The 27966-nt window shown below is 39.7% G+C and overlaps 2 protein-coding genes across 3 annotated transcripts; one reads left to right on the plus strand and one right to left on the minus strand.

Annotated features, from left to right (window-relative positions):
- Window positions 1-14: 14 nt before the first annotated feature.
- On the minus strand, window positions 15-23135 carry PIGX (phosphatidylinositol glycan anchor biosynthesis class X). Its single transcript, XM_036242503.1, has 7 exons — window positions 22845-23135; window positions 22496-22760; window positions 19198-19261; window positions 14502-14643; window positions 5087-5300; window positions 3343-3443; window positions 15-544 (listed from the first exon to the last, which is right to left on the minus strand). The coding sequence occupies exons 1-7, from the start codon at window positions 23133-23135 to the stop codon at window positions 401-403; spliced, it is 1221 nt and encodes a 406-aa protein (XP_036098396.1). The 3' UTR covers window positions 15-400.
- Window positions 22914-27966, plus strand: CEP19 (centrosomal protein 19). 2 transcript variants are annotated; one of them, XM_036242950.1, is made up of 4 exons: window positions 22914-23005; window positions 24360-24445; window positions 26594-26790; window positions 27403-27966. In XM_036242950.1, the coding sequence occupies exons 3-4, from the start codon at window positions 26661-26663 to the stop codon at window positions 27762-27764; spliced, it is 492 nt and encodes a 163-aa protein (XP_036098843.1). In that variant the 5' UTR covers window positions 22914-23005; window positions 24360-24445; window positions 26594-26660; the 3' UTR covers window positions 27765-27966. The 2 variants fall into 2 exon arrangements, with proteins under 2 accessions (XP_036098843.1, XP_036098844.1); XM_036242951.1 differs by lacking the exon at window positions 24360-24445 and having other exon boundaries at window positions 22916-23005.

A 27966-nucleotide genomic window follows, 5' to 3' on the forward strand; every position in this document is an offset into this window, starting at 1 on the left:
TCATCCAAATTATTTTCTTATTTATAATGATTTTTCTCAATTTTTAGCTTAAATTGAAATGTTTCTATTCATAAAATGAGAATAATTTGTCTCTAATAGATAAAGTACTCATTTTTGTAACCCAAATAAAGATAAAGTCACTTCTCACAAAATAAATAGTAATTTAACAGAATTAAGTCTCCTCTACTGGCACTAGATGCTTGAAGATTATCAAAGGTCTACACAACAGAGCACTAAATTTTGGAATTAGCTGAGAATGATCCAAAATTTCCTCCAGTAAACATGTTTATCCAAAAATGAAGACAAAAGACAAAAGTAATGACAATTCTAGAAGAACACTTCTAGTCACAAATGATTAGGTCTTATTTGGGTTTATAGAAAGCATTTAATTGCATAAAACTTATAGGGGAAAATGGCCATATTTGAAAACAGCCAAAAGGATCAAAGTAGAACACAGGATGGTAATAAGCAGAGTCACAGAACATACTAAAGAGGTATGTATAGTCAGTCCCACTGGAACCTGTAGAGTCACATTCTTATATACCTATGAAGAGAGGTGGATATAGAAGTTAGAGACATTTAACATGCAAGTTCTAAGTGAGATCACTATTTCTTTATTTTTAATTTTTTTCTTTTAAATATTCTACACTACATGAAACATTTTTGAATGATTTTTTTTGGATTAAACATTTTATTTAATGTAATAAAATCAGACTCAATTCCCACAATAATTCTTAAATTCTTAGTTTTGACCTTTTCTACTTTTTACATAGAATTGAGTACATTCTTTTTTTTTTTTTAATCCTTACCTGAGGACATTTTTCCATTTTTTATTCGGATAGACTGGGAGGGAGAGAGAGAGAAATATCAACGTGAAAGGGACACATCGAGTGGCTGCCACCCGCACAACCCAACCAGGGCCAGGGACAAACTGCAACTGAGGTACGTGCCCTTAGTGGGAACTGAACCAGGGTCTCTCTGGACCACAGGCCAATGCTCTAACCACTGAGCAAAACCAGCCAGGGCGAATATATTCTTTTTAAAAAACGTAGGCTAAATCCAAATGTCAACTCTGTAACCAATATAAACATTTACTTCCCCTTACTAATTTCATATTAGAATACAGAATTCTCTCCAAGTTGAATCCCTAAAGGAAAAATATTAAAATAACAATAAAACTAAAGTATCCATTCATTTTTGTTTTGCTCTTTCTCTTCCTAGTTTTTAAAAGTTTGTTTTTCACATATCACACAACTAAATGTTTCCTGTTAACACACCAAATTAGTTGTGATAATGACTAGCAATACAAAAGTGCTCCTATGTTCAACTTAGTTTCAATTTTCTATTTGGTTTTGAAAATAAAGGGTTCAATTAGAAACTCTGAGAAATTTTATGGTTTAAAAATAGGCTTTTAATTTTTTTTTTCTTTCTTTCTTTCTTTATTTATTTACTTACTTATTTTATCCTCATCCAAGGACACTTTTCCATATTTTGTTCAGATAGAGTGGGAGGGAGAGGTATGTGCCCTTAGCAGGAACCGAACCCGGGTCTCTCTGGACCACAGGCCAATGCTCTTAACTGCTGAGCCAAACCGGCCAAGGCTCTTTATTGATTTGAGAGAGAGAGGAAGGGAGAGGGAGAGAGAGATAGAAACATCGATGAGAGAGAACATCGACTGGCCTCCTCCTGCATGCCCACCACTGGGGATTGGGCCCACAACCTGGGCATGTGCCCTGGCCAGCGACCTCTTGGTACATGGGTCAACGTTCAACCACTGAGCCACACAGGCCAGACTAAAAATAGATTTTAAAAACATTTAAAATGTGGTAATGTTTTTATTTTTGGCTTCTTTTTATAAATACTTAGATTATAATTTCACCTCCAAAAAAGATTATGTTACCAACACAATCTGTAACAAAGTGCTATCTGAAAATTATCTTTCAAAAACTGGCATCTTAAACAAACAAGCCTTGGTATAGATCATCACCTTGGTAATGGTCACCTATAACACAAAGCAAAGAAAAAAACTCAAACTGCTTAAATAGAACCACTTATTTCAAGTTACATGGTCTTAAAGAGAATTGAATTCCTAATATTTTAACAGGGTAATTACTTATTTTATAGCAATGCACACTACCAAATTTTAAAGCAATAAATCATAAATAAACAGTAATCATACTCTTCATTAACATAAGAAAATTAAATGCAATTCTCCAGATGTATCTTAGAGTTTGAAATAAACTGAGGTAACATGTGTGATATTGTGATTTATATAATAATAATAATAGGAAATACATAATTGTTTTTCATTCCCCTTTCTGGCTCAAAGCTTCCTGAACTGTTGGAATTTCTTAAGTGTTGAGAGTGAGCATGGTGTCTTTTATGTTGATGAAGTAACTTTTGGAAAGCACCTAAAGATGAGGGCTGGTTGCCAATGGAGCCAATCATGTGATAAGAGAGGTGGATCTTTCAGTCCTACCCCTCACCTCCAAGAAGAGGAGAGGGGCTGGAGATGTTGCAAAAAGACTTAACCAATCTGGCCACTGTGGCTCAGTGGATTGAGCATCATCCCATGGACTGAGAGGTCCCAGTTCGATTCCTGGTCAGGGCACATGCCCAGGTTGTAGGCCTGATTCCCAGCAGGAGGCAGCCCATCGATATTCTCTCTCACATCGATGTTTCTATCTCTCCTTTCCTCTCTCTCTAAAAATATCAATAAAAACATATTAATATATATAAAAAAAAGACTTAACCACTCTGAAGAGAGGAAAGAAGTAGAATATGTTATCTAAGGAAGATAAGAAGAAAACTGTAGACTTCTTAGACAAAACCGGTGTTAATGAAGTATTAATACTTACCTAGTTTAATAATTAAAAACAACTTGAGAGGTCAAAATTCTAAAAATGGCCTGAAAACAGCCTAGGTTTAGATATATAACAGCAATACAATTGTCTAAAAACTATTACAGTTGAAATCATACTACTTTGAGTATTATTTTCCTTTTTTTCACTTGTTCTGTGAAATACAATGAAGTTAACTAATTTATTTTGTTGTTCAAAAATTAATAAAACATTCTAGACAAAATTAAGTTTTAACCAGATGGACATACCACTGTCTTTCTTAGCCATTTCATACCTTTAAATAGTCTATCAGCTCTAGTTAAGCTCTGACCAAGAGGCATGGGACTAACATTAAATCTCTACCCCCCAAATTAAATGATTCCATGATTCTATATAAAGGAGGAACCACTGTTGCCATCCATAGAAAAGAAACATTAAAAATAAAAGAAAAAACAGCTTCCTATGGTCAAATATAAAATTCTAAGTTAAAATATTAACTTACTGATTTATATTTCATATTGTTCCACTGGCAAATATCCTTATTCTTCAAAGCACAAGGAGCTGCCACTTTTGACTGAGCCCAGCATTTCAAAATTGGAAACTCTGAGAAAAAGTGGTAGAAGATTATATCACAAAACCTGTATCTGGATTAGAGGCTAGGCCAATCTGTCATGATGGGATATGAGTATTCAAACATTTTAATACACAATGTACATGATTTGGATCTATCACATGTTTTATTTTAACAGCCTGTTCTAAGGGAATGCCTAAGAAATTATGAAATCACAAAGACTGTGCATGACTTCTTAACAAACCCCATTATACTAGGGGCCACTTTTTAAATTTTGTAAATGAAACTTTTTCTTAAAGTATAACACATATTTAGAACAGTGAACAGATCCTAAGCATACAACTCAATAAATTTCAAAGAGTAAACACACCTATATAAAAAACAGACCAAAAATCAAACAATAACAGAACCCCAGATGCTCTCTCAGGAGGGGACACATTTTCAAACTTTAGTTAGGATAAGTCAAAGGTACCATTAATAGAAACAGAAAACTAGGTTGGATGAACAAAACTATCATAGTTGAACACATTTTTATTTTCTCATAATGAAACATATGATGGCAACAAATGTATGGATTAAAAACTTCCTATCTGCTTGTCTTTAGTAATGGTGCTACTGACTTTTGCAAATGTTCTAATCAGCCCAAATTCGGAGACACAAAGAACAAAAATCTGAAAGAGGTTTATTAAATTAAAGAAGTCTTGATTCTAGGAAAACTGAAAATGGTGACAGCATAGTTTTTTTTCTTTATTGATTTTAGAGAGAGAAGAAGGGAGAGAGAAACACCAATGAGAGAGAACATCCATTGGCTGCCTCCTGCATGCCCCCCACTGGGGATTGGGCCCACAACCTGGGCATGTGCCCTGACTAGGAATCGAACTGGTGACCTCTTGGTGCATGGGTTGACACCCAACCACTGAGCCACACCAGCTGGGCAGCAACCAAACACTCACAGACCACGTTTATAGCAAAACAAGGTGATAAAGTACCCCCTCAAATACCAAATACATGCAAGTGGAAACAAAACACCAATAGCTGTAAGTACTGTAATATCAGCATGAATAAATAGAAAACAGCAAAAGGGCAATGAGGATCAATGGCTGAAAACAGAAATACACCAGACATTATACATCTACTTATAAAAGAACACCTATAGTCTTGCCAAAAGAAGCAAATCTGAATCTGATCATACCTCTGGAGCCAACTGCCAATTTCCAGGAAATAAAAGAGTCAGATGAACTGCATGAGTACTATCACCAAAACCCCAACTCTGAGAACATTTTGAAGAGCAAGACTAAGCTATAGTTTCTAAGAATGCCCACTTGGATGATAAAAGTATAAAGAAATATAAGGAAGTGATTAAATGTCAGGATAGTGAGTTCAGTCCTAGGAGAAAGGAGGAGGCTATGCTTGAGACAGGATACATAGAGTCGCTGCTAGGGTGGCTGGCAAAGTTCTATTTCTTGACCTGGGTGGAAGTTACAAGGATATATGCCTCATAAATAATTCATTAAACTATGTATTTGTGAAGTTTTTCTATATCTATGCTTTATTTTACAATAAAAACATTGAAAGAAAGAAAAAAGAAACATGCTTTTGTTATCCTTTGATTTCATATCTGCCACCATACCTTTATTTTTATTTTCAACCCTCAGAAAAGAAGTACAACTCTCACCTTGGTCACAATACATCAGTAAATCAGGGTTATTGACCACAATAAAGGTTTCTCCATCTTCACTATGTGGCCGATGGTAGCGGTAGTGCACAGGCAAAAAAGCTTGGAAACAATCAATGCACTGTGAATCTTGTCTGGCATAAATGAGAACTTCAGATGCCTTGGACAAATAGTTGGGAGCTTCTATATTAAAATCTTCTGAAACCATCACTGCCTGTCAAAAAAAAACCCACCCAAATATTAATCTAAGAAAAACAAATGAATGAAGAAGATTTAAAAAACAAAAATAAAACCAGAAGACGGCTGGCTATACAGGTGAAAAGAAATTTCAAATTCATCCCCTTTATATACACTTTCCATTCCCCTTCCATCCTCAAGTTAAGAAAATATAAGATGTGATCTGTCTTTAATAAAAGTCTATTTACTAAAAGTAAACCAAGGAAATTATACTGAGGTACAAAATTTTCCCATAATAAAAATTATTTCTATGTAATCTCCATATCAACCTTTGTTTACGTGATAAAACAGGTACCAAGAAAAGAGAAATTTTGTGAATAAATGTAGCTTTCCAGTAAGTATGAAAATTGTGACAAAAAAGTTAACCCAGTATTGGATAAAAATGACTGATATCATTCTGGTAATTTCCTGTTCTTCAGAGAAGCAAATAAGTGGTAGTGAGAAAGATCACTGTAGTCAGGAAGTCAAAGCAAAGGTCAGCACTCTTTCTATACTGGGTATAAAAAGGTAATGGAAAAAATGGTAAATGATTCCTTAAGAAAATAATATGGTGAAAACCATTTTAAAATAAGTATTCTACACCAAAAGTATATTCGTGGCAGAAATTAGTTCTAAATTATAATATGCACATGTACATGTATTATGTATCCATATATGGATACATATTGATATATAAAAACACACACACATATATATATAGGCATTATATATATAATAACTGTGTGTGTGTGTGTGTGTGTGTGTGTGTATGGATGTAGTCACACACACAACTTCTCTCTAGATTCTCTATTCAAAGCCCTAATATATATCTGAGAGGAAAAAAACAGCATTAACTTCTTCCTGTCAAAGCAAGAATCCTAATTCTCCTATTTGACAATAACACCAAGTGCCATCTTTTTTCACATGATGTTGAACTCACTGGTAAAGGTCAAGGAATTATATAATCTGTGAGTTATAAGGAAACTCAGAGGTGGTCAAACTAAACCACCATCCCAGTGAGGGTATTTTTCAAGTATCCAGCCACTGCTTGATTACTTTCAATGACTGAGTTGTTTCATTTTATCTACTGTTAAAAGGTTATCCCTTTTCTATGAGTAGAAACTTGATACTCTGGCCTATAACCCCAATTATCCTTGCTTACAATATCTGCAATAAATCTGTTTCTTATTTCTCTAAGCGTCCTCAAACATCAGAGGTCCTTAATCAAGCTGCCTCCACTACGTTTTCTCCTCCCCAGAGAAATATTCACAGTTCTCTCCATTTCTCATGACATGATTTCCAAACCATTCATATTAGTTGCCTCTGGAAATACTCAGGCAATATTACCTTCCTCAGCCAAAACTTGCATTAGCTTTTAAGCAGCTTTATTTCAGTGATATAGCTATTGATAATTTTTTTTTTATCCTCACCCGAGGACATTTCCCCATATTTTGTTCAGGTAGAGTAGGAGGGAGAGAGAGAGAAAAAAAACCATCAATGTGAAAGGTACACATCGAGTGGCTGCCACCCGCACGACCCAACCAGGGCCGAGGATAAACTGCAACTGAGGCACATGCCCTTAGCGGGAACCGAACCTGGGTCTCTCCGGACCGCAGGCCAACACTCTAACAACTGAGCCAAACTGGCCAGGGCTAGATAAATTATTATTTTTTAATTAATAGACTTTACTTTTTAGAACAGATTTAAGCTTACAGAAAAAAAAAAGCAGAAAATATAGCATCCCCATATACCTTCCTTACCCTCCACACACACTCACACAATTTTCTCTGTTAGTAACGTAAGTGTGGTACAGTGATTTTCAACTACTGCACCACAAGAATTTTTAAAACATGCAATACTTGACTATTTATCCAGGGCCACTGACCTCTTTTCACCTAGACTGTCATATTAAAAAATGACAAAAGTCAACACAACAATTGTCATTCGGTATGAACAAATCAAATCATACCTATATATTTTGGCAAGATCAGCAAAAAACTAAATATATTTTTTGGTGTGCTGCAGAATTTTGGTATTTAGTTTATGTGTGCCATGAGATAAAAAGGTTGAAAATCACTGGTGCAGTATATTTATCACAATTGATAAACCAATACTGAGACATTATTAACTAGAGTCCATAGTTTTAAAGTTGGGGTTCACTCTTTATTTGTACATTCTGTGGATTTTGACAAATGTAAAATGACATGTATCCACCATTATAGTATCAAAGAGAATAGTTCCATTGACCCTATGCTCCACCTACTCATCCGTATATTTTTCTTTCTTTCTTTTTTTTTTTATCCTCACCCGAGGACACTTTCCCATTTTTTGTTCAGGTAGAGTGGGAGGGAGAGAGAGGAACAGAGAGAGAGAGAGAAACATCGACATGAAAGGAACACATCAAGTGGCTGCCACCCGCACAACCGACCAGGGCCGGGGACAAACTGCAACCGAGGTACGCGCCCTTAGCGGGAACCGAACCCGGGTCTCCCAGGACCGCAGGTCGACGCTCTAACCGCTGAGCCAAACCGGCCAGGGCTCATCCGTAAATTTTTAATTTGAACTTTTTTCAGGAAGCGTTAAGTAACTCCCATCCTACTTTTTCAAGTAATGAGCTTTTAGTCAATTAAACTCAGGGCTTTAGATTTATATCTATTAAATTTTATCTTTCAGTCCACTTTTTCTAGACTGTTGAGATTTAACTGAAATCCCAACCTGTCAATCAATATTTATCTAACATTGAAATGTAAGTCTTCTGTATTTTTATCTAAGGATAAAAATGCTGACCAGGAAGATCAAGAGCAAAGTCCTAAGGAAAATTACTAGAGATCTTTTGCTAGAAATTTTTTAGACTTCAAGTCAATATGGCGGCATAGGTAAACATGGTACTCACCTCCCACACCCACATCAAAATTACAACTAAACTACAGAACGACCATCATTCAGAAATGTCTGAAATCGAGCAGAATGGAAGTCCTACAACTACGAAATTAAAGAAGCCACACCAAGACTGGTAGGACTGGGGGGAGGAGCTGATGGGCTGTCCCACACCCACATGTGTGTTTGATAAAAATTAGGAGAGATACTTTGGCTGTGAAGGTCCTCCCTGAGGAGTGAGAGGTCCCTGTCCCACACCAGGACCCCAGCTCAGGGTTCCAGTGTCAGGAAGAGAAGTCCCCATAACTTCTGGCTAGAAAAACCAGCAAGAATTGAGGCTGAGGGAGGCTGAGGCTAATAGAGTCCCAGGCAGTTCCTCCTAAAGGGCCTGCACAGACTTACTTGGACTTGCTCCCTCCAGGCTCCAGCATGGGGGAGGCAGTTTAAAAGGCATCAGAGACATATGGGGGAGAACTGAGTTGTTTGGCATCAGGGCTGACAGCTGGAGTGGCAGCTTTCTCCTTTGGTAAACCCTTCAGAGAGGGCTGGCAGAGGGTCACCATATCTGGGACTCTAGCAACCTGGCTCATACTGTTCGCCTCACCCTGGTGATTCCTGAGGACCTGCCCCACCCAACTTTCAGGCCCACCCAAGCTGTTTCCAGTGGTTTTACCATAGGCTTGACTTGTCTTGGATCCTGCTTCAGATTCTCCTAAATTCTCTCAAACAGCATCTGGCCTCAGTGAGCCCCATACCTATCGCTAACTGGCCCCAGGCCTGGCACTAGAAGCAGCCAGCCTTGGTTCACAGCTTGGCTTTGTCTAGGTACCTCCAAGCCCCACCATCTGCAGATCTCTTGGTAGCTTATGCCTGGTCGCCCCAGGTAGAACAGAGGCAGTGGCTGACCTTGCTCCAGGGCCAGTACACCCAGTGGACAGCTTCAGATCACCCAACCACCTCCACAAGTGACACACTCAAGGAGTGGACTCAGTGGGTACCAGAGCCCTCCTGAAGTAAGTCTTGCTCTGTGTGGTGGGCCCCTGCACAGCTGATCCTCCAAAGGAGTCAGAAGTCAGCGCCAAGGTAGACACAGCCAGTCCTTGCAGCTGATTAGCCTGACCAAATCCCTCCCACTGATATGCCAACAGCAATCAAGACTCAATTACAATAGAAGGGTGTACAGTCAACGCTAGGGGTGTACCTTGAGGGCCCAGTTGGGGTGACCAGGGAGGCTGTGCCACTGGACCCTATAGGACACCTACTACAATAGGCCACCCTATGAAGCCTAGGAGACATAGCAACTCTACCTAATACATAGAAACAAACATTGAGAGGCAGCCAAAATGAGGAGACAAAAAAACATGTCCCCATTGCAAGAAAACAAAACTCCAGGAAAAGAACTAAATGAACAGGAGATAAACAATCAATCAGATGCAGAGTTCAAAACACTGGTTATAAGGATGCTTAAGGAACTTAGTGAGAAGTTCAAGGAAGTTAGTGAGAAGTTCAAGGAAGTTAATGAAAATTTCAAGGAACTTAGTGAGAACATCAACAACATAAAAAAGGACCAGTCAGAAATGAAGAATGCACTGACTAAAAGAATAATTTGCAGGGAATCAGTAGTAGAGTAGGTGAAGCCAAGAAGCAAACCTGGACTGGAACATAAGGAAGTAAAAAACACCCAATCAGAACAGCAAAAAGAAAAAAGAATCCAAAAAACTGAGGATAGTTTAAGGAGCCTCTGGGATAACTTTAAGTGTACCAACATTTGCAACATGGGGTGCCAGAAGTAGAAGAGAGACAGCAAGAAATTCAAAACCTATTTGAAAAAATGATGACAGAAAAGTTCCCTAACTTGGTGAAGGAAACAGACATACAGGTCCAGGAAGCACAGAGAGTTCCAAACAAGATAAACCCAAAGAGGTCCACACCAAGACATATTATAAATCAAAATGTAAAAGGTTAAAGACAGAGAGAATCTTAAAAACAGCAAGAGAAAATCAGTTAGTTACCTGCAAGGGAGCTCCCATAAGTCTGTCAGCTGATTTATCAAAAGAAACCTTGCAGGCCAGAAAGGAGTGGCAAAAAATATTCAAAGTGATGAAAAGTAAGGACCAACAACCAAGATTACACTATCCTGCAAAGCTGTCATTTAGAATCGATGGACATATACAGAGTTTCCCAGACAAGAAAAAGCTAAAGAAGTAATTATATTAAAGCCAAACCAGTATTATATGAAATGTTGAAGGGTCTTCTTGAAGATTATCAAAAATATAGATGAAATGGCAATAAATACACATCTATCAACAATGGAAACTACAAACCAAATGAACAAGCAGAACAGAAACAGACTCATAGATACAAAGAATTTTTTGTTGGCTGCCAGATGGAAGGTGGTTTGGGAGGATGGGTGAAAAGATGAAGGAATTAAGAACTACAAATTGGCCCTGGCCGGTTTGGCTCAGCGGTTAGAGCGTCGGCCTGCGGTACAGAGAGACCTGGGTTCGGTTCCCGCTAAGGGCATGTACCTCGGTTGCAGTTTGTCCCCGGCCCTGGTTGGTCGTGCGGGTGGCAGCCACTCGATGTGTCCCTTCACATTGATGTTTCTCTCTCTCTCTCTTCCTCTCTCTCCCTCCCGCTCTATCTGAACAAAAAATGGAAAAATGTCCTCGGGTGGGGATAAAAAAAAAAAAAAAAAAACTACAAATTGGTTTTTAAACTGACAAACCTCAAAGGGAAGGGGGGAGGGGCACAGGACTAGATAAACCAAAGAACTTATATGCATATATGTATAACCAGTGGACACAGACAATAGTGTGGGGAAGGCGAGATGGGTGGGAGCCAGGAAGAGGGGGTCAATGAGGGAAAAACTGGGGAACATCTGTAATACATTCAACAATAAAGATAAGTTTTTAAAAAAAGAAGAAATTTTTTAATGAATTCTTTTTTTTTAATCCTCATCCAAAAATACTTTGCCATTTATCTTCAGCTAGAGTAGGAGAGGGAGGGGCAGAAAGAGAGAAACATCAATGTGAGAGAGACATATCGACTGGCTGCCTCCCGCTGGACCCTGACCAGGGCTGGGGACAAACCGCAACTGAGGTACGTGCCCTTGACTGAAATCGAACCCGCAACTCTTTGGTCCTTCGGCCAACACTCTAACTGCTGAGCCAAACCAGCCAGGGCTAATGAACTCTTTTTGGGTACAACTAGATACACATAAAAATAACACAGCCCAAATTTTTCCATCTTGTCAACAAGGACGAATATATGACCTGATATCAATAAAGATATCTTTCTTTGAGTACTTACTATTGCCAGGTATTTCACACAGTGATTTATATACATTATCTCTTTTAACTTTCACAAGAATCTTATCAGGTAGGAACTATTAGCACCATTTTGTGTGTGTTACATTCTGCTGAATTGGCTACAACTCCTGGTGACCCTCTGAATGATATCCACAATGGCCTTTCTTTTTTGTTGTTGTTGTTAATCCTCACCCAAGGATATTTTTTCCACTGATTTTTAGAGAGAGTGGAAAGGGGGGAGAGAGAGAGAGAGAGAGACAGAGAGAGAGACAGAGAGAGAGAGACAGAGAGAGAAACATGAATGTGAGACAGACACATCAATCAGGTGCCTCCCAAATACGCTGAGTCCGGGGCAGGGATCAAATCTGCAACCCAAGTATGTGCCCTTGACCGGCAATTGAACCTGAGACCCTTTGGTGTGCAGGCTAACACTCTAACCACTGAGCAACACCAGCCAGGGCAACAATGTCTTATCTTTAACAGCCCTGCTCTGCTCCTATAAAGTCATGCCTATGGCTTCTTTTGTGGAGTCAATCCATCTCATATTTGCCCTTTCTCTTTTCCTGCTACCTATTTTTCCCAGCCTTATTGTCTTTTCCAAAGAACTCTGCCTTCTCAGAATGTGCCCAAAGTAGGGCAGCTTCAGTTCTGTCATTTTTGGCACCAGCGACGTTTCAGGCTTCATTTGCTCTAGGAAGTGCTTGTTTATCTTTCAGGCAGTCCAGGGTATATGTAGAGCTGTCCTCCAGCACCATATTTCAAATTAATCAATTTTTTTCATATCAGCCTTCGTCATTATCCAACATTCGCATCCATACATAGTAATTGGGAATATGAGGGTGTGGATGCTTGGCCTTGGCCTCTAATGATACATCTTTGCTCTTGGTGATCGTTCCTAATTCTTCCATTGCTGCTGAGTCTCAGCCTTCTCTTGATTTCTTGTTTTCCCCTTTGTTAATCCTCACCCGAGGATAGTTTTCCATTGATTTTTATTTATTTATTTACTTATTATTATTTTTTATTTATTTTTTATTTTTGAATCCTCACCCGAGGACATTTTTCCATATTTTGTTCAGATAGAGTGGGAGGGAGAGAGAGAAAGAGAAAGAAACATCGATGTGAAAGGGACACATCGAGTGGTTGCTACCCGCACGACCCAACCAGGGCCGGGGACAAACTGCAACCAAGGTATGTGCCGTTAGCGGGAACCAAACCTGGGTCTCTATGGATCGCAGGCCGACGCTCTAACCGCTGAGCCAAACCTGCCAGGGCTCCATTGATTTTTAGAATGGAAGGGAGGGAGGGAGGGAGAGACAAAGAGAGAAACATCAATGTGAGAGAGACACATCGTTTAGTTGCCTCCCACACAACCCTGACTGGGGCCAGGGATCAAATCTGCAACCCAGGTACGTGCTCTTGACCTTTGGTCCTCAGGCTGACGCTCTAACCACTGAACCAAACTGGCCAGGGCTCTCTTGATTTTTTTTCTTCTTAATCCTTACCCAAGGATATTTTTCTATTTATCTTCAGATAGAGAGGGAAGGAGGGAGGGAAGGAGAGAGAGAAAAAAACATTGATGTGAGAGGGACACATAGACTGGTTGCCTCCCACACAACCCCAACCAGGGCCAGGGACGAACCAAAACTGAGGTACGTGCCCTTGACCAGAATTGAACCCGCAACTCATTGGTCTGGGGGCCAATGCTCTAACCACTAAGCAAAACAGGCCAGGGCTTAAAAAAAAAAAAATGTGTATATATATGTTGTTGTTTTTTTATCCTCACCTGAGGACATTTTTGCATTTATCTGCAGATAGAGGAGGAGGGAGAGAGGGGAGAAGAGAGAGAGAGAGAAACATTGATGTGAAAGAGACACATCAAATGGTTGCCACCCACATGACCCCAACAGGAGCAGGGACAAACTGCAACCGAGGTTAAGTGCCCTTAGCGGGAACCAAACCCAGGACTCTCTGGTCCGCAGGCTAATGCTCTAACCGCTGAGCCAAACTGGCCAGGGCAAAAATATATTTTTTAAAAAACCTAATTAAAACATAGTAATTGGTGGCTTTGAACAACTTATAACAGAAATATGTAAAACTTTATAAAAATGAAATATATAATATTTTTCTGACACTGGGATGTTAATTCTTGTATGTTAATTTCAAGTGGGAGAATATATCTGGTCCCTGGTCTATAGATGGCATGGCAGAAATCCTATCGATTTTGTTTTGTTTTGTTTTACATATGTTTTTATTGATTTTCTTTTAGAGATAGAGTAAGGGAGAGAAAGATAGAAACATCGATGTGAGATAGAAATATCGATCGGCTGTCTCCTGCACACCCCCTACTGGGGATCGAGCCTGCAACCCAGGCATATGCCTTGACCAGGAATCGAACTGGGACGTCTCAGTCCATGGGACAATGCTCCATTCACTAAGCCACACCAGCCAGGCTAATATGATCTATTTTGATTGAGTAAAACTTAAGGTTTCAAAAACATGGCATATTCATTTTGACCTACAAAACAGCAATTTCATGTTTCAATCTAATATAATGCTGTTTTCAAAGAATATGAGAGATTTGATTAAATGTATCTAGTAGACCTACCTAAAAATGATATGAGGTTGCTTACAAACTATCACAAGCTCACCCGAGGATATAGGGTTAGGTCTCTCTAATTTAACAAAGTTGCTGTTGAAGCAGTATTTATTCATGGTTAATCTTCTTAAATACATATATTATTTTCTTAATCACTAGACTAGGAACCATCCTGCCAAAAAGCATTTAACTAGCTCAGTTTAGTTGGCTTACTACTGACAAGTATCACTCACTTGTTAAAGAATACTCCTATACTATCTAAAAAATTATATTTTATACACTTTTACAAAATGAATAACAAATACTACAATGTTTTCTTGCATACTATTTTGTCTTAATCCAAATTATAGCATCCCTAAAAAATTTTCTCTCAAAAAAATCCTCTAATAATTGTAAAAATCCTCTAATAGTTTACCTCCGTTATATTTCTCTCTCGTAATGAAGCCAATTCATATGGATCCACAAAAAGTCCTGTTGGAATGTACTGTTTAATTAGGAGTCGGCAGGTCTGTAAGTCCTCAATGCTTTCTCCAAATTTCACTTTTATTAAAAGGTCTCTGTAAGACAAATATGTTTAAAGTAAATCTCTTCATTCAATTGTTAACAAGATAGCATAACATTACATTAAAATTAGGAGAAACACTGTATTTCAAAGATTATAAAGAAGACTACAAAGTCAAGTGAAATATTTATATCATGTCAGACCACCCATTAGATCTTTCATAAATTCATGTCATAAGCCACAGTATTATGTAAATGCAGTGATTTTCAACCAGTGAGCCACAGAATTTTTTAAACATGCAATACTTGACTATTTAGCCAGGGGCACTGACCTCTTTTCCCTTAGATTGTCAAGCAAAAAAATGACAACAGCCAACACAATAGCCGTCCAGTGTGAATGAATCAAAATATATCTAAATAGCCCTGGCAGGTTTGGCTCAGCGGTTAGAGCGTCAACTTGTGGTCCTGGGAGACCGGGGTTCGGTTCCCGCTAAGGGCGCATACCTCGGTTGCAGTTTGTCCCCGGCCCTGGTCGGTCGTGCGGATGGCAGCCACTCGATGTGTTCCTTTCACATCGATGTTTCTCTCTCTCTCTCTGTTCCTCTCTCGTGCTCCCACTCTATCTGAACAAAAAAATGGGAAAATGTCCTCGGGTGAGGATAAAAAAATAAAAATAAAATAAATAAATAAATAAAAATAAAATATATCTAAATATTCTGTCAGATTGGCAAAAAATATACATTTTGATGTGCCACACAATTTTAGTAATTAGTTCATCTCATGGCACACCATGAAAAAGGTTGAAAATAGCTATATTAGTGTGAAAACAGACAAAGATCTATGGAAAGGAATAGACTCCAAAAATAGACACACACATATTTTCAATAAAGGTGCCAATATAATTTGAAGGGGACTATAAACCTAAATGTATAATTGTCCCAGCTTTCTGTCTGGAGACACATTTTTGACCAAGTGTTGGAAATGAGATCCAAAGCACAGCACAATAGCTTTGCTTAGGTGAGAAAACAGAAACAAGTTAAGGAAAGCGGAAGTGGCTGGAAGTTACAGCACTAAGTTCCAGAGACGAGGAAACTATGTAGAAAGAGCTCTAGAAATCTGAATTGGGGAGTCTCCTGGAGTTTTTGTTGAATACTGAGATAAGCCTGAGGAAGGTGTAACTCCACAAGATGTGCAAAGAATGACCAGGGAACTAAAAGATGAGAAATGCTAAAATTCACACAAGGTAGGGAGACATTTGCATTCCAACCAACCAAAACATAGAAATCCCAATGGGGATACCAACCAAAACTTTCCGTTGAAATCCCAATAAGGTGCCCTGGTCGGTTTGGCTCAGCAGTAGAGCATCAGCCCAGGGACCAATGAGTGCCAGGTTCGATTCCAGCCAAGGGCACGTACCTTGGTTGCGGTTTGACCCCAGCCTTGGTCAGGGTCGTGTGGGAGGCAACCAGTCGATGTGTCTCTCTCACATCGATGTTTCTCTCTCTCACCCTGTCTCTCCTTCTCTCTCTCTACCTTAAGACAAATAGAAAAATTTCCTCAGGTGAGGATTAAAAAAGAGAGAGAGAGAAATCTCAATAGGGTAAAGCCTTAGGAGCTATATGAGCCTTGCGGTAATGGCCACTTCATATATATATATATATATATATATATATATATATATATTTTATATATATGTATTTTTAAAATATATATATATATTTTTGACATTTTAGAGAGAGAGAGGAAGGGAGAGATAGAAACATCAATGTGAGAGAGAAACATCAATTGGCTGCTTCCTGCATGACCCCTACTAGGGATCAAACCTGCAACCCAGGTATATGCCCTGACTGGGAACCGAACCCGGATCTCTCAGTCCAAGGGACGATCCTCAATCCACAGAGCCACACCAGCTGGGCATGCAGGAGGCAGCTAATCGATGTTCTCTCTCATTGATGTTTCTATCTCTCTCTCTCTCTCCCCCTCTTCCTTCCTCTCTTCCTCTCTCTCTAAAATCAATAAAGAAAACTATTTTTAAAGAAAAGAGGTAAAAGTGGACATCCCTGTCTTGTTCCTGCTCTTAAGGGAAATGCTTTCAGTTTTTTTCCATTGGGTATGATGCTGGCTGTAGGTTTGTCATAAATGGCCTTTATTATGTTGAGATATGACCCTTCTATTCCTACTTTGTTGAGAATTATTATCAAAAATGGATGCTGGATTTTGTCAACTGCTTTTTCAGCATCTATTGATATGATCACATGATTTTTATCTTTCATTTTGTTTATGTGGTATATCACATTTATCGGTTTTCAAATATTGTACCAGCCTTGCATCCCTGGGATGAATCTCACTTGGTTGTGGTGTATGATTTTTTTAGTATATTGCTAGATTCTATTTTGCTGAGGATTTTGGCATCTATGTTCATCAGCAATATTGCCCTGTAATCTGATTCTTTGTAGTGTTTTGTTTTTTTTCTTTGTAGTGTCTTTATTTGGTTTTGGAATTAGGATTATGCTCGCCTCATAAAGAAAGCTTGGAAGTCTTCCTTCCTCTTGAATGTTTTTTAATAGTTTGAGGAGAATAGGTGATAGTTCTTCGAATGATCAGTAAAACTCCCCTGTGTAGCCATTCAGACCAGGGCTTAAAAAGCCTTACTTAAAACAATGATTACTGGCATATTCTGAAGGTCTCAAATAACAGATTTCGAGTTTCTGAAGCTATATGTGTGGGTTCTGTCCCTCTTCATATTTGGTTTTATGTCCTGCTTTTAATCTGCAGTACTTATCATTGGACAGCTACTTTTGCCTTCACAATAGCCTCTCTAGGAACTTCTTTCTTCCTTATTGGAATCATTTATGATTACACCATCATTTTTACATTATTTATTATCTCCCAATCCTCTTGAGAATACATCCCAATTACTTTAAAGAGAGAAGCTACACACTTGGCATAATTACGCTGATATTGCTTAAAACGTGTCAGGAACTTTGTCAAAAACTCCTTTCAGAGGTGACTTCCTTCCCAAAGTCAGTTTTATTACTTTATAGTCATATCTCCTCTTTGACTAAAACTGTATTGCCCAGCTTGATCACCTATCTCACTATTAATAATAATAACTAACATTTCCTGGGTATGTACTATGTGACAAGCACTACATTAAAGGGCTTTCCATATATTCTCTGATTTAGTTCTCACAACTCTAATGAGGAAATACTATCATTATCCAATTTTACTAACAATGTAGTAGACTTAACTAACTTGATTAAAGCCATATAGGTACTAAATAACAGAGCTACATTTTGATCCCAAATCTGTCTGAGTTTAAGAACAAAACAAAAAAAAAACACCCAAGTTCTTTCTACTCTACCTCCTAGTCATTCACAAGCAGGCTAACTTTGAAGAGTGAGGAGAGTGAGATATTTTAGCTTAAGGTGATTATACAATAAAATGATTTTTAAAATAAATGTATCAGAATTTTTGTTTTGTTAATCCTCACCCGAGAACATTCTATTGATTTTTTAAATTTATTATTATTTTTTATTAATCCTCACCCAAAGATTTCCATTGATTTTCAAAGATAGTGGAAGGGAGGGAGGAGGAGAAGAGAGAGAGAGAGACAGAGAGAGAAACATCGATGTGAGAGAGACACATCAATTGGTTGCCTCCTGAACAACCCTGATCAGGACCAGGGATCAAACCAAAACTATGAAGTATGTGCCCTTGACTGGAATCGAAACCACGACTCTTTGGTCCAACAGGTCCACACTCTAACCACTGACACAAACTGGCCAGGGCTAGGAAATTTTCTTATGGTACAGTTTCCACAACTATTTACCAGTCTTTTAAATATCTCCAATACTGGGCCCTGGCCAGTTTGGCTCAGCGGTTAGAGTGTCGGCCTGCGGTCCTGAGAGACCCGGGTTCGGTTCCCGCTAAGGGCATGTACCTCGGTTGCAGTTGTGCGGGTGGCAGCCACTCGATGTGTCCCTTTCACATCGATGTTTCTCTCTCTCTGTTCCTCTCTCTCCCCACCCCACTCTACCTGAACAAAAAATGGAAAAATGTCCTCGGGTGAGGATAAAAAAATAAAAAAATAAATATCTTCAATACTGGTAAATATTCATTTTTTACAATAATTTCTAATTTGGAAACAGCTTTGTCCTTTGGAACCAAGTAAATCAAAAATAGTGATTCAGGGTGGTATACTCTCTTACTACTTAAGAACATGGCTTTGGAGTATGATAGTCCTAAACTGGAACCAGAACTCTACTGCCCTACCCACTACCAACTTGTTTCAATTCTCAGCCCTAGTTACCTTACCTGAAAAACAAGAAATGTATCATCCATCTCACAACCATTATGGAGATTAAATGGGATATTATATATATAACTTCTAAATATATGGTAAATTGTAAACAAATTTGTTTTCTCCTTCTCTCCAGTTATTTTAATCATCATTTCAAACTGTAACCATATTATAATAAATCTGTCACGATTGGAAAAAAGCAACTGATTTTTTTTTCAGTATATGTATTTTTCAACTACTGATTTTTTTTGTTTTATGTTATATAAAACAATACTTTGATGTAAGCATAAGTCAATAGGCAACTTACCTGTGGAAACCATCTTTCAAAACTTCTTGCCGCAAAATAATTTCAGAACAAGTGGCCCTTGTGCCTATAAGAACCAAAAGTTTTTTTTTAAAAAATAAAACAAGCACTCAATAAAAAATACTTAAATAAATAGAAAATAATTGTTTTAATAGGCTTTACTTGTCTGGAAAATCTAACTAACCTAAAAACAAAATGTCTTATTTTATTAAAAAAATTTTTTTTCTTTATCAATTTTAGAGAGAAAGGGAGAGGGAGAGATTGAAACATCGATGAGAGAGAACACTGATTGGCCGCCTCCTGCATGCCCCCCACTGGGGATCTGGCCCACAACCTGGGCAGATACCCTGATTGGGAATCAAACTGGTGACCTCTTGGTGCATGGGTCGACCCTCAATCACTGAGCCACACCGGCTGGACCAAAAACTTTTAGAACTTAAGCAGGTTGCTCTTGCCAGTTTGACTCAGCGGTTAGAGCGTGGTCCCTCAGACCAAAGAGTCACGGGTTCGATTCCAGCCAAAGAGTTGCGGGTTCGATTCTGGTCAGGGTCATGCTAGAGGCAGCCAATCAATGTGTCTCTCTCACATCAATGTGTTTCACTCCCCTCCCCCCCCCCAAGATATTTGAAAAAACAACTTTGGGTGAGGATTAAAAATAAAAACTGAAGCAAGTTGAGCTACATATAAATCTACTTCTAGTATAGCATGGGGGTTAAGAACATTGACTTTGGAGTTAGATTGCCTATCTTCAAAACGCTGTCTGTGTGACTGCACAAAACAGTTTATTGTTCTGCTAGTTATCATGAGAACTTGATTTTTGTAGAAGTAATCAGAACAGGTCCTACCACACAGTGCTATATGTGTTTGTTATCAATATTACTTTATTCAGGTAATTCCAGAACATCAAAAAGAACAGAATGGCTAAAAAAGAGCCAGAAAATCTCAAGGTTTTTTTTTTTTTAGAGAGAAGAAGAGGGTAGAGGGTGGGGAATGGTGAGAGGGGAGAGAAACATCAGTTGCCTCCCAATTATGCCCTGACTGGGAATCAAACCTGAAACCTGGGTATGTGCCCTTACTAGAATATGGAAACCGCCACCTTTTGGTGTATGGGACAACATTCCAACCAACTAAGCCACATCAGCCAGGGCAGAAAAATCTCAGTTTTTATTCCAGCTCACTGAAACTGTGTTTAGATACACACTGGCAACTTCTGTATTCTACCATCTACACCTATAAAACTGAGAAGACAGCCCAGCCAGTGTGGCTCAGTTGGTTGACCGTCGTCCCATACACTAGGTCACCATTTTGATTCCTAGCCAGGGCACATGCCTGGGTTTCGAGCTCAATCCCCAGCAGGGGATGTGCAGGAGGTAGCCAATTGATGTTTATATCTCAACAATGTTTCTATCTTTCTCACCCTCTCCCTTCCTCTTTCTGAAATTAAGATAAACATATTAAATAAAACAACTGAGAAGATAATACACTATGACTTGTGGAGATGTTGAGAGGGTTTAAAGAAACAAAAACAAAAACTGGAGTATTTTCGGTGTTCTTTTATAAACTTAGAATAATCATAAATCGCCCTGGCCAGTTTGGCTCAGCGGTTAGAGCATCGGCCTGCGGTCCGGAGAGACCTGGGTTCCGTTCCCGCTAAGGGCACGTACCTCGGTTGCAGTTTGTCCCTGGCCCTGGTTGGTCGTGCGGGTGGCAGCCACTTAATGTGTCCCTTTCACATCAATGTTTCTCTCTCTCCCTCCCACTCTACCTGAACAAAAAATAGAAAAATGTCCCTGGGTGAGGATAAAAAAAAAAAAAGCTGGCAGTATGAAGGAAGAACATCAAAACAAACACATTGAAACCATATTGTATTCTATGTTGCTAGGTACATTAGATATATTCCCTTCCATCTGCATGCTGATGCTCTAACCACTGAGCAAACCTGCAAGAGCCATCATGTTTAATTTTAATGGAGTGGGGAGGGGAATAAGAGTTTTAAAATACCAAAACAGTAAATTAGAGAAAAAAATCAGATAAATAGGGTTAAATTCTACTGGGATATACACTAGAGAGGAGTATATCCACATTCATCTTGGGATGGTAGAAAGGCTGATTTACAAACAGTATATAGCAAATACTAAACAATTTATGATTTTTTTAAAGGCAAAAGTACCATTTTCAAAACAAATTTGTTGCATTTGAATTCATCTTCAATAGTTTTTCTCTTAAGTATTACTTTATTCGGTTATTGTGGTCTGTAATGGCTCTGTAAATTGACCCCTTTTTAATCATAAATTGCCAGTGCGGGAAGAGTCTTTAGAAACCACCAAGTCCAGTTGTTTAAGAAATCTTTTTAGCCTACCTGGTGTGGCTCGGTGGTTGAGCAAAGACCCATACACCAAAAGGCCATTGGTTCAATTCCCAGTCAGGACACATGCCCAGGTTGTGGGCCAAATCCCCAGTGGGGGGCCTGCAGGAGGCAGTTAATCAATGTTCTCTCTCACTGATGTTTCCTATCTCTCTCCCTCTCCCTGCCTCTCTAAAATCAATAAAGAAAAAAATTTAAACAAAAAAAGAAATCTCTTTAGCCTCATAATCTTTTCTTCATATAAATTTGGAGATGTAATATGTAAACACACAAAAGTAGAACTGCATTGACTGGCAGATATTAGTTTAATGTCCTCATTTTCCAGAGGAAGAAACTCACGTGATTTGTTCTGACTTTTCTTTCCCTATCAATGGTTACCGCTTTCTCTAATTATCACTACAGGAATCCGTCTACCCCACCACACTGAAAGATCCACGCGGGTTGGGCAGCGTTTTTAGCTTAGGGCTGGATCCGTGACACATAGATAGCATAGCACTGCAGCCCACGGACTGGGGTCCAAAGAAATGAATCAACTCGCTTGCCTACACCGGAGTCATAAAGAAACCCCAGGCCAAACCAGTCTTCTATCAAAAATGTTAGTGAGACAAACTAGGCGTCCTCCTCTTCCCACGCCCCCAGGTGGAGTCACACCTCACAGGCAGACGCTTCAAGGCTGTACTTGTTCACACGTGGTAACAGCCCGGCCAGTCCTGCCACGGAACAACAAAGCCCGACTCTCCAGAGTCCACAGAGCTACGCCGGGGGGCGGGCGCAGAGAGAGAAGAGGAGGCAGGTGGCCTTTAACCTCCTCCAGCTCACCCCACAGTTCTAGGCACCAGGAAACAGTCGAGCACTTTGCAAACCGCGTAAGGGACAAGACACCTCCTTCGCCCTCAAATCCCCCCTTCACTCCCGCAGCCACGCCCCTCCCTTTACCCGCGTCGGTGAGGGCTGCGGCGGACGTGCAGGTGCGCCCAGCCGCCTCCCAGAGGAGCAGCCAGGCCACCACCCGGACCGCCAGGACCACGGCCGGGGCAGCCAGGGCGCTGGAGAATGTGCACCGTAGAGGAGCGCGCCTGGATGAAATGAGGGTGGACAGCCTGCATACGCTTCCCGCCGCTCCCAGAGCGCGCAGCCACGGAGTTAGCGACGGGGACGGGGTCTCGGTGCGCGCACGCCTTCGGCCCCGCGGCTCCCCCAGCTCTCCGCGGCCCCGGCCCCCGAAAGTTCCGGCGTCTCAGGAGGCGGCCGCCCCGGTTCGCTCCCTCGCTGCCCCGCCCCTTGCCTTCCCGGTCGGGGGCGGGGCGACGAGAGGCGCAAGCGCCGTGAGTGCACCAGGGCTGTTTCTGCGCGAACGGCTCCGTGGCCTTCTAACCTGAACCTGATCTCCGCGCGCTGGCTTCGGAGCCGGCATCCCCCGCTGTCGGCCTCCACCTCCATATCCAGGTATTTGTGGATTCGGGCCTCCCTGTGGAGAGTTCACCCCGTAGTCACGTCCGCGAGACTGCGGCGGTCGCCTCTTTCTGCAGCGCCAGGCTCCGCCCGGCCGCAAAGTCGAGTCAAGTGCTTTGTGCATTGCAGTTGGGTGGAAACCACCCCCTCGTGGAGGTTTTAGACGATGGCCTGCAGAAGATGTACTTTCTGTACTTCTCTAAGGGTAGAAAAGTCAGTCTTTCACTAGTGGAGAAGTGAGTAGGGAGAGGATTGTCTGCCTGTTGTCAAAATCCGTACACTTTTAGGTGCTGTGGAGGATGCTTGGCTAGTCCATGGCAGTCCCTATGGGGAAGGGGGGGTGGGGGGTGGAGTGTTACTGTCTAGGAAGAAGAGTTGGGTAAATGTGTTTGTCTTCATGGATTAAGTTGAATCTGTAAATAGGCCGAGAGTATCCATTGCAGATTGGGGCAGAACAGAGGATTGTAGGACGGATGTCTCAAAGAGGAAAGATGTCAAAAGATAATAAAACTGAAAATAGTAGTATACGCACGCTATTAAGAACTATGGAAATAAATTTTGGGAAAAACACTTGAAAGAAATGAAACTGGTTGCCTATGGAGGAGGAAGGGAAAGGGACGGTAGTTATTTATTATAAGCCTCGTAGAACTATTTTACATTTTAAACAAAATACAAACATTATTTTAGTAAAAATAAAAGCTACATTTTAAAAATAAAATGTAGTCTGTAGTAAAAAAACTACATTATTGAGTATCAGTTGCATACGTCCTTCATGAATACAGCCTTTTGCTTGAGTGTGTGGAATTTATACTGTGCTTAGTAGGATCTGCCAGATTCTACTAAGTTTATTAATACACCAAATTTTAGTGAAGTGAACTGGGATTATTGTTTGTTTAAAAAATAGGAAGAGCCCAGCCAGTGTGGCTCAGTGGATTGAGCTCAGTCCCATGGACTGAGAGGTCCGGGGTTTGGGGCTCAATCCCCAGTAGGGAGCGTGTAAGAGGCAGCAGATGAATGTTTCTCTCACACATGGATGTGTGTCTCTCTCTCTCCCTCCCCCTCTCTCTTTAAAAAATCAATAAAACATATTTTTAAAAAAATAAGAAAAAGAAAGAGTGGGTGGGGTGGGATCATTGCATTAGGTCAGGGGCAGAGCACAGAAATTTGAAAAAGCAGTTATTTATATATTATTAATTTTCTAAGAGTAAAAATTCTTACATCCAACAATAAGGGGTAAGTGGTATATCTTTAAAACAAACATTTGGCAGTCAATAAAAATTGACATTTTGTTGAAACTTTGTTGTTGTTAATCCTCACCCAAGGATATTTTTTCCATTGATTTTTTTAGACAGAATGGAAGGGAGAGAGGGAGAGACAGAAACATCCTAGACATCATTGCACACACCCCATGGGCTGGGACCAACAGAAACCCAGGTATGTGCCCTTGACTGGGAATTGAACTGATGACCCTTGGGTTCAAGGGCCGAAACTCTAACCACTGAGCAACACTGGCCAGGGCAACATTTAGTGGAACTTTTAAGAACAAAATCACTTAAGTTGTTAAATATAAAAGGCAGGAAATTGTATAATATAAAAAACATACTACAGTTAAAAAAAATAAAACTGTATGTCTAGAAAAAAGACAGGAAGGAATCAAGGGTGATTATTTTGTTTTCTCCTCCCCCTGTTCCACCTTCACCTCTAGTTTTCTACAGTGAACATGTATTAAATAAATATGTTCCTATAGTGAGTCGCTGACAGAACTGAGTTTATGAAGATATCATTACCCTATGCTGCTTGGTACTTCTACTTGGTATTTGCAAATTTTCCCAGGAATAATATAGTCACATCTAAAGCAGTCCCTATACTTTTTTTTTTTTTAATAGTGTGAAGGGTTGAAGGTGAGACAGGTGATGTTCCAAGTGGCTGGCTCCAGAAAAGGGGTGGAGGTGGGGGGTAGGGAGTAGATGGGGCAGGGGAGGGGAGAGTGCAAAGGAAGATACACAAAGCAAGTTGAGACTACCAGGGGGCCAGATTGGGAAGGCTCCTGTGTCCCACTGCAACAAATTAGACTTTTACCTCTCATGCAGTATGATTTCTAGTGATTTTATTTTTTGCAGTTGATAAGCAATACATCATCTTTGTGCTCTAAGAAAACAATTTACAAAAGCAAAAATGACCCACTACTCTATTTACTGTTCAATGCTATATCCAAAGTAAGTTACAATAATCAGGGATTAACTGGGAAAGGCCAGAAAGCAGAACACCTTCCTAGAGGGCAAACAATAATGAACAGCAAGCAAAGAACAGGCACAATATGGAGGATAAGGAGGTAAAAAAGTACAGCCCCTATAATTAAGTGTACTTTGGCATTGGGGGCAGAGGAAGGAAGAGGAAATAGAAAGTATGAACCTACAGAACAGCTGTGTTTCTTGTAACTGAAAAAAATATATAATGAGACAAATAAGTTTAATTTAAAAGTCATGTAAACTTTATTGCCTTGTATATGCTGATTCTGCATTATGTCTGCCATTTTTATCAGACTTCTAGACTAAAAACTTTTGGGATGTACAGGGGCTGTCTTATTTTATTTTATTTTTTTATTTGGTATGTACCCCTAGCGGGAACCGAACCCGGGATTCTCTGGTCCGCAGGCCAGTGCTCCAACCGCTGAGCCAAATCGGCCTGGGCAAGGCTGTCTTATTTTAATACACTGAATTAAACAAGTATGTACAGAATGCCTAGTACATTCCAGGTATTGTGCTGGGATATTAATATTGTGGTAATCAGTGGATATGTTCCCTGCCCTCATGGAGCATAGAGAATAGAAGGGAAGATAAATTATTAAATAAGTAATTACAAAAAACTCAATGAGTAAAATGATTGGGAAAGTACAAGGGAAACATCTGGTCTGGTGAACCTCTCAGGACATACAATGTTTAAGGTTTAAAAGACTTTTAGTACCTTGACATAGAGGGTGCTTGTACATACTTGTTTAACTGGTAAATAAAAAAGATCCTGTAGCCCAGCCAGTGTGGCTCTGTGGAGTCAGCATTGTCCCATGGACTGAGAGGTCCCGGTTCAATTCCTGGGCAAGGCATGTGCCCAGGTTGCGGGCTAGATCCCCAGTGGAGGTACGTGTCAGGAGGCGGCTGATCGATGTTTCTCTCTTACATCGATGTTTTTATCTCTCTCTCCCTTCCTCTCTCTCTAAAAAATCAAATCAATAAAAACACTAAAAAAAAAAAAAAAGATCCTGTAAGTCAGTTATTGGGCTGACTCATGGGTTCATATGCAGTCTTTGATTAAGAATACAGTACACTAAGAGATTCAAGCTGAACTGCATTTCTAGGCTCATGTATAAACATACCTACACACTTCACTGAATCAGGGATCCAACAGACTAAGGCTAACCCAGGGCCAAACTAAACTTTCAGGGTAACTCTAGAAATATTGAGATTGATAGGTTGAACATGCATCTCTAGAACTGATCTAGATCTGAACTAGAGCCAAATCTTTTGGGGAGGAGGGATAAGAAGGAATGTGATTTATCCAACATTAATTCCCCACTCCCTTTTTCAGGAAGTCATTATGTGACTAACACATTTTCATCAGATTTCCTCTGATTTACCCTGAAGTGTATGTGAGAATGATGTGTACTGCCAAGAAATGTGGCATTAGGTTCCAGCCTCCCGCTATTATCTTAATCTATGAGAATGAAATGAAGGGGAAAAGTCGCCAGCGCATCATGCCTGTCCGAAACTTTTCAAAGTTTTCAGGTACCTCATGTTTTATCTTAAATATTCTCTAAATCACTTAATAAGAATGATTTGAGTCTTATGCAATGGCATTCAGAGTTAAACATACCTAGGTTCAAATCATGTCTTTACTGGGACAGATGTGTGACCCTGGCTAAATTACTTAACTCTCAGTGAGCTTCAGTTTTCTAATCTGTAAGAGGAAATTGATAATCCCCTCCCTTTCAGAATTTCCATGTGAGTTAAATGAGAAACCATAATTCAATAATACTAATTTCCTTTTCTCCCTTCAAATGTGTTTTTTATTTGTAGTCTCGACATTTTCTTACTACCAGTATTAATACCTAATTCTGTAATACTACTTTTTCTTCTCAGACATTTTCTTCAGTTGAAAGTGTTTAACATCTCTTGAAGTGATTTTAAGTTAAGAAAATAAAAAAAATACATCCCTTCTTCCTCTACCACACTCAAAGCTCAATGTAAAGAAATAGTTCTGCAGAATAATTCATTCCCAAAAAACTACTTAGCTACTTGGCTATAATGGCAGATAATGCTGTCAGTAGTTTGTGGTGCACCAATAGCTTGTGGTGTACAGGTTCTGTGTAGTATATCGTTTTGTTTCTTCCCTCCTAGATTGCAACAGAGCTGCTGAACAATTAAAGAATAATCCACGACACAAGAATTACTTGGAACAAGTGTCCCTGAGACAGCTAGAGAAATTATTCAGTTTTTTACGAGGTTACTTATGGGGGCAGAGTTTGGCAGAAACAATGGAACAAATTCGACGGGAAACAACCATTGATCCTGAGGAAGACCTGAACAAACTAGATGATAAGGAACTTGCCAAAAGGAAGAGCATCATGGATGAACTTTTTGAGAAAAATCAGAAGAAGAAAGATGATCCAAATTTTGTTTATGACATAGAAGTTGAATTCCCACAGGATGAACAACTGCAGTCCTGTGGCTGGGACACAGAGTCAGCTGATGAGTTCTGATACTAAAAACAAAAATGTGTTGAGCTAACAGAAGCTCCATGTTTATACAGAGAATGTAGATTAGTTCTAGAAAAATCTGTAAATAACACTAAATGTATATGTTGGGTCACATTTGTATTGACCATGTTACTTTTTAAAACCAGGACATGTAGCCCTGGCCGGTTTTACTTAGTGGTTAGAGCGTTGGCCTGCGGTCCGGAGA

The sequence above is a fragment of the Molossus molossus genome, unplaced genomic scaffold (genome assembly GCF_014108415.1).
Source record: "Molossus molossus isolate mMolMol1 unplaced genomic scaffold, mMolMol1.p scaffold_m16_p_5, whole genome shotgun sequence".
Lineage (NCBI taxonomy): Eukaryota > Metazoa > Chordata > Mammalia > Chiroptera > Molossidae > Molossus > Molossus molossus.

Bases quoted from the DNA above. Each gene is read 5' to 3' on its own strand.
- PIGX (XM_036242503.1), bottom strand. From the start codon at position 23,135: ATGCACAAAGCACTTGACTCGACTTTGCGGCCGGGCGGAGCCTGGCGC. The intron at 19,262-22,495 runs GTAAAGGGAGGG...TGGTTCTTATAG, and splicing joins CGCAGCCCTCACCGACGCGG to GCACAAGGGCCACTTGTTCT. The intron at 3,444-5,086 runs GTGAGAGTTGTA...ACTTTTTCTCAG, and splicing joins ACTGATGTATTGTGACCAAG to AGTTTCCAATTTTGAAATGC.
- CEP19 (XM_036242950.1), top strand. From the start codon at position 26,661: ATGATGTGTACTGCCAAGAAATGTGGCATTAGGTTCCAGCCTCCCGCT. The intron at 26,791-27,402 runs GTACCTCATGTT...CTTCCCTCCTAG, and splicing joins AAACTTTTCAAAGTTTTCAG to ATTGCAACAGAGCTGCTGAA.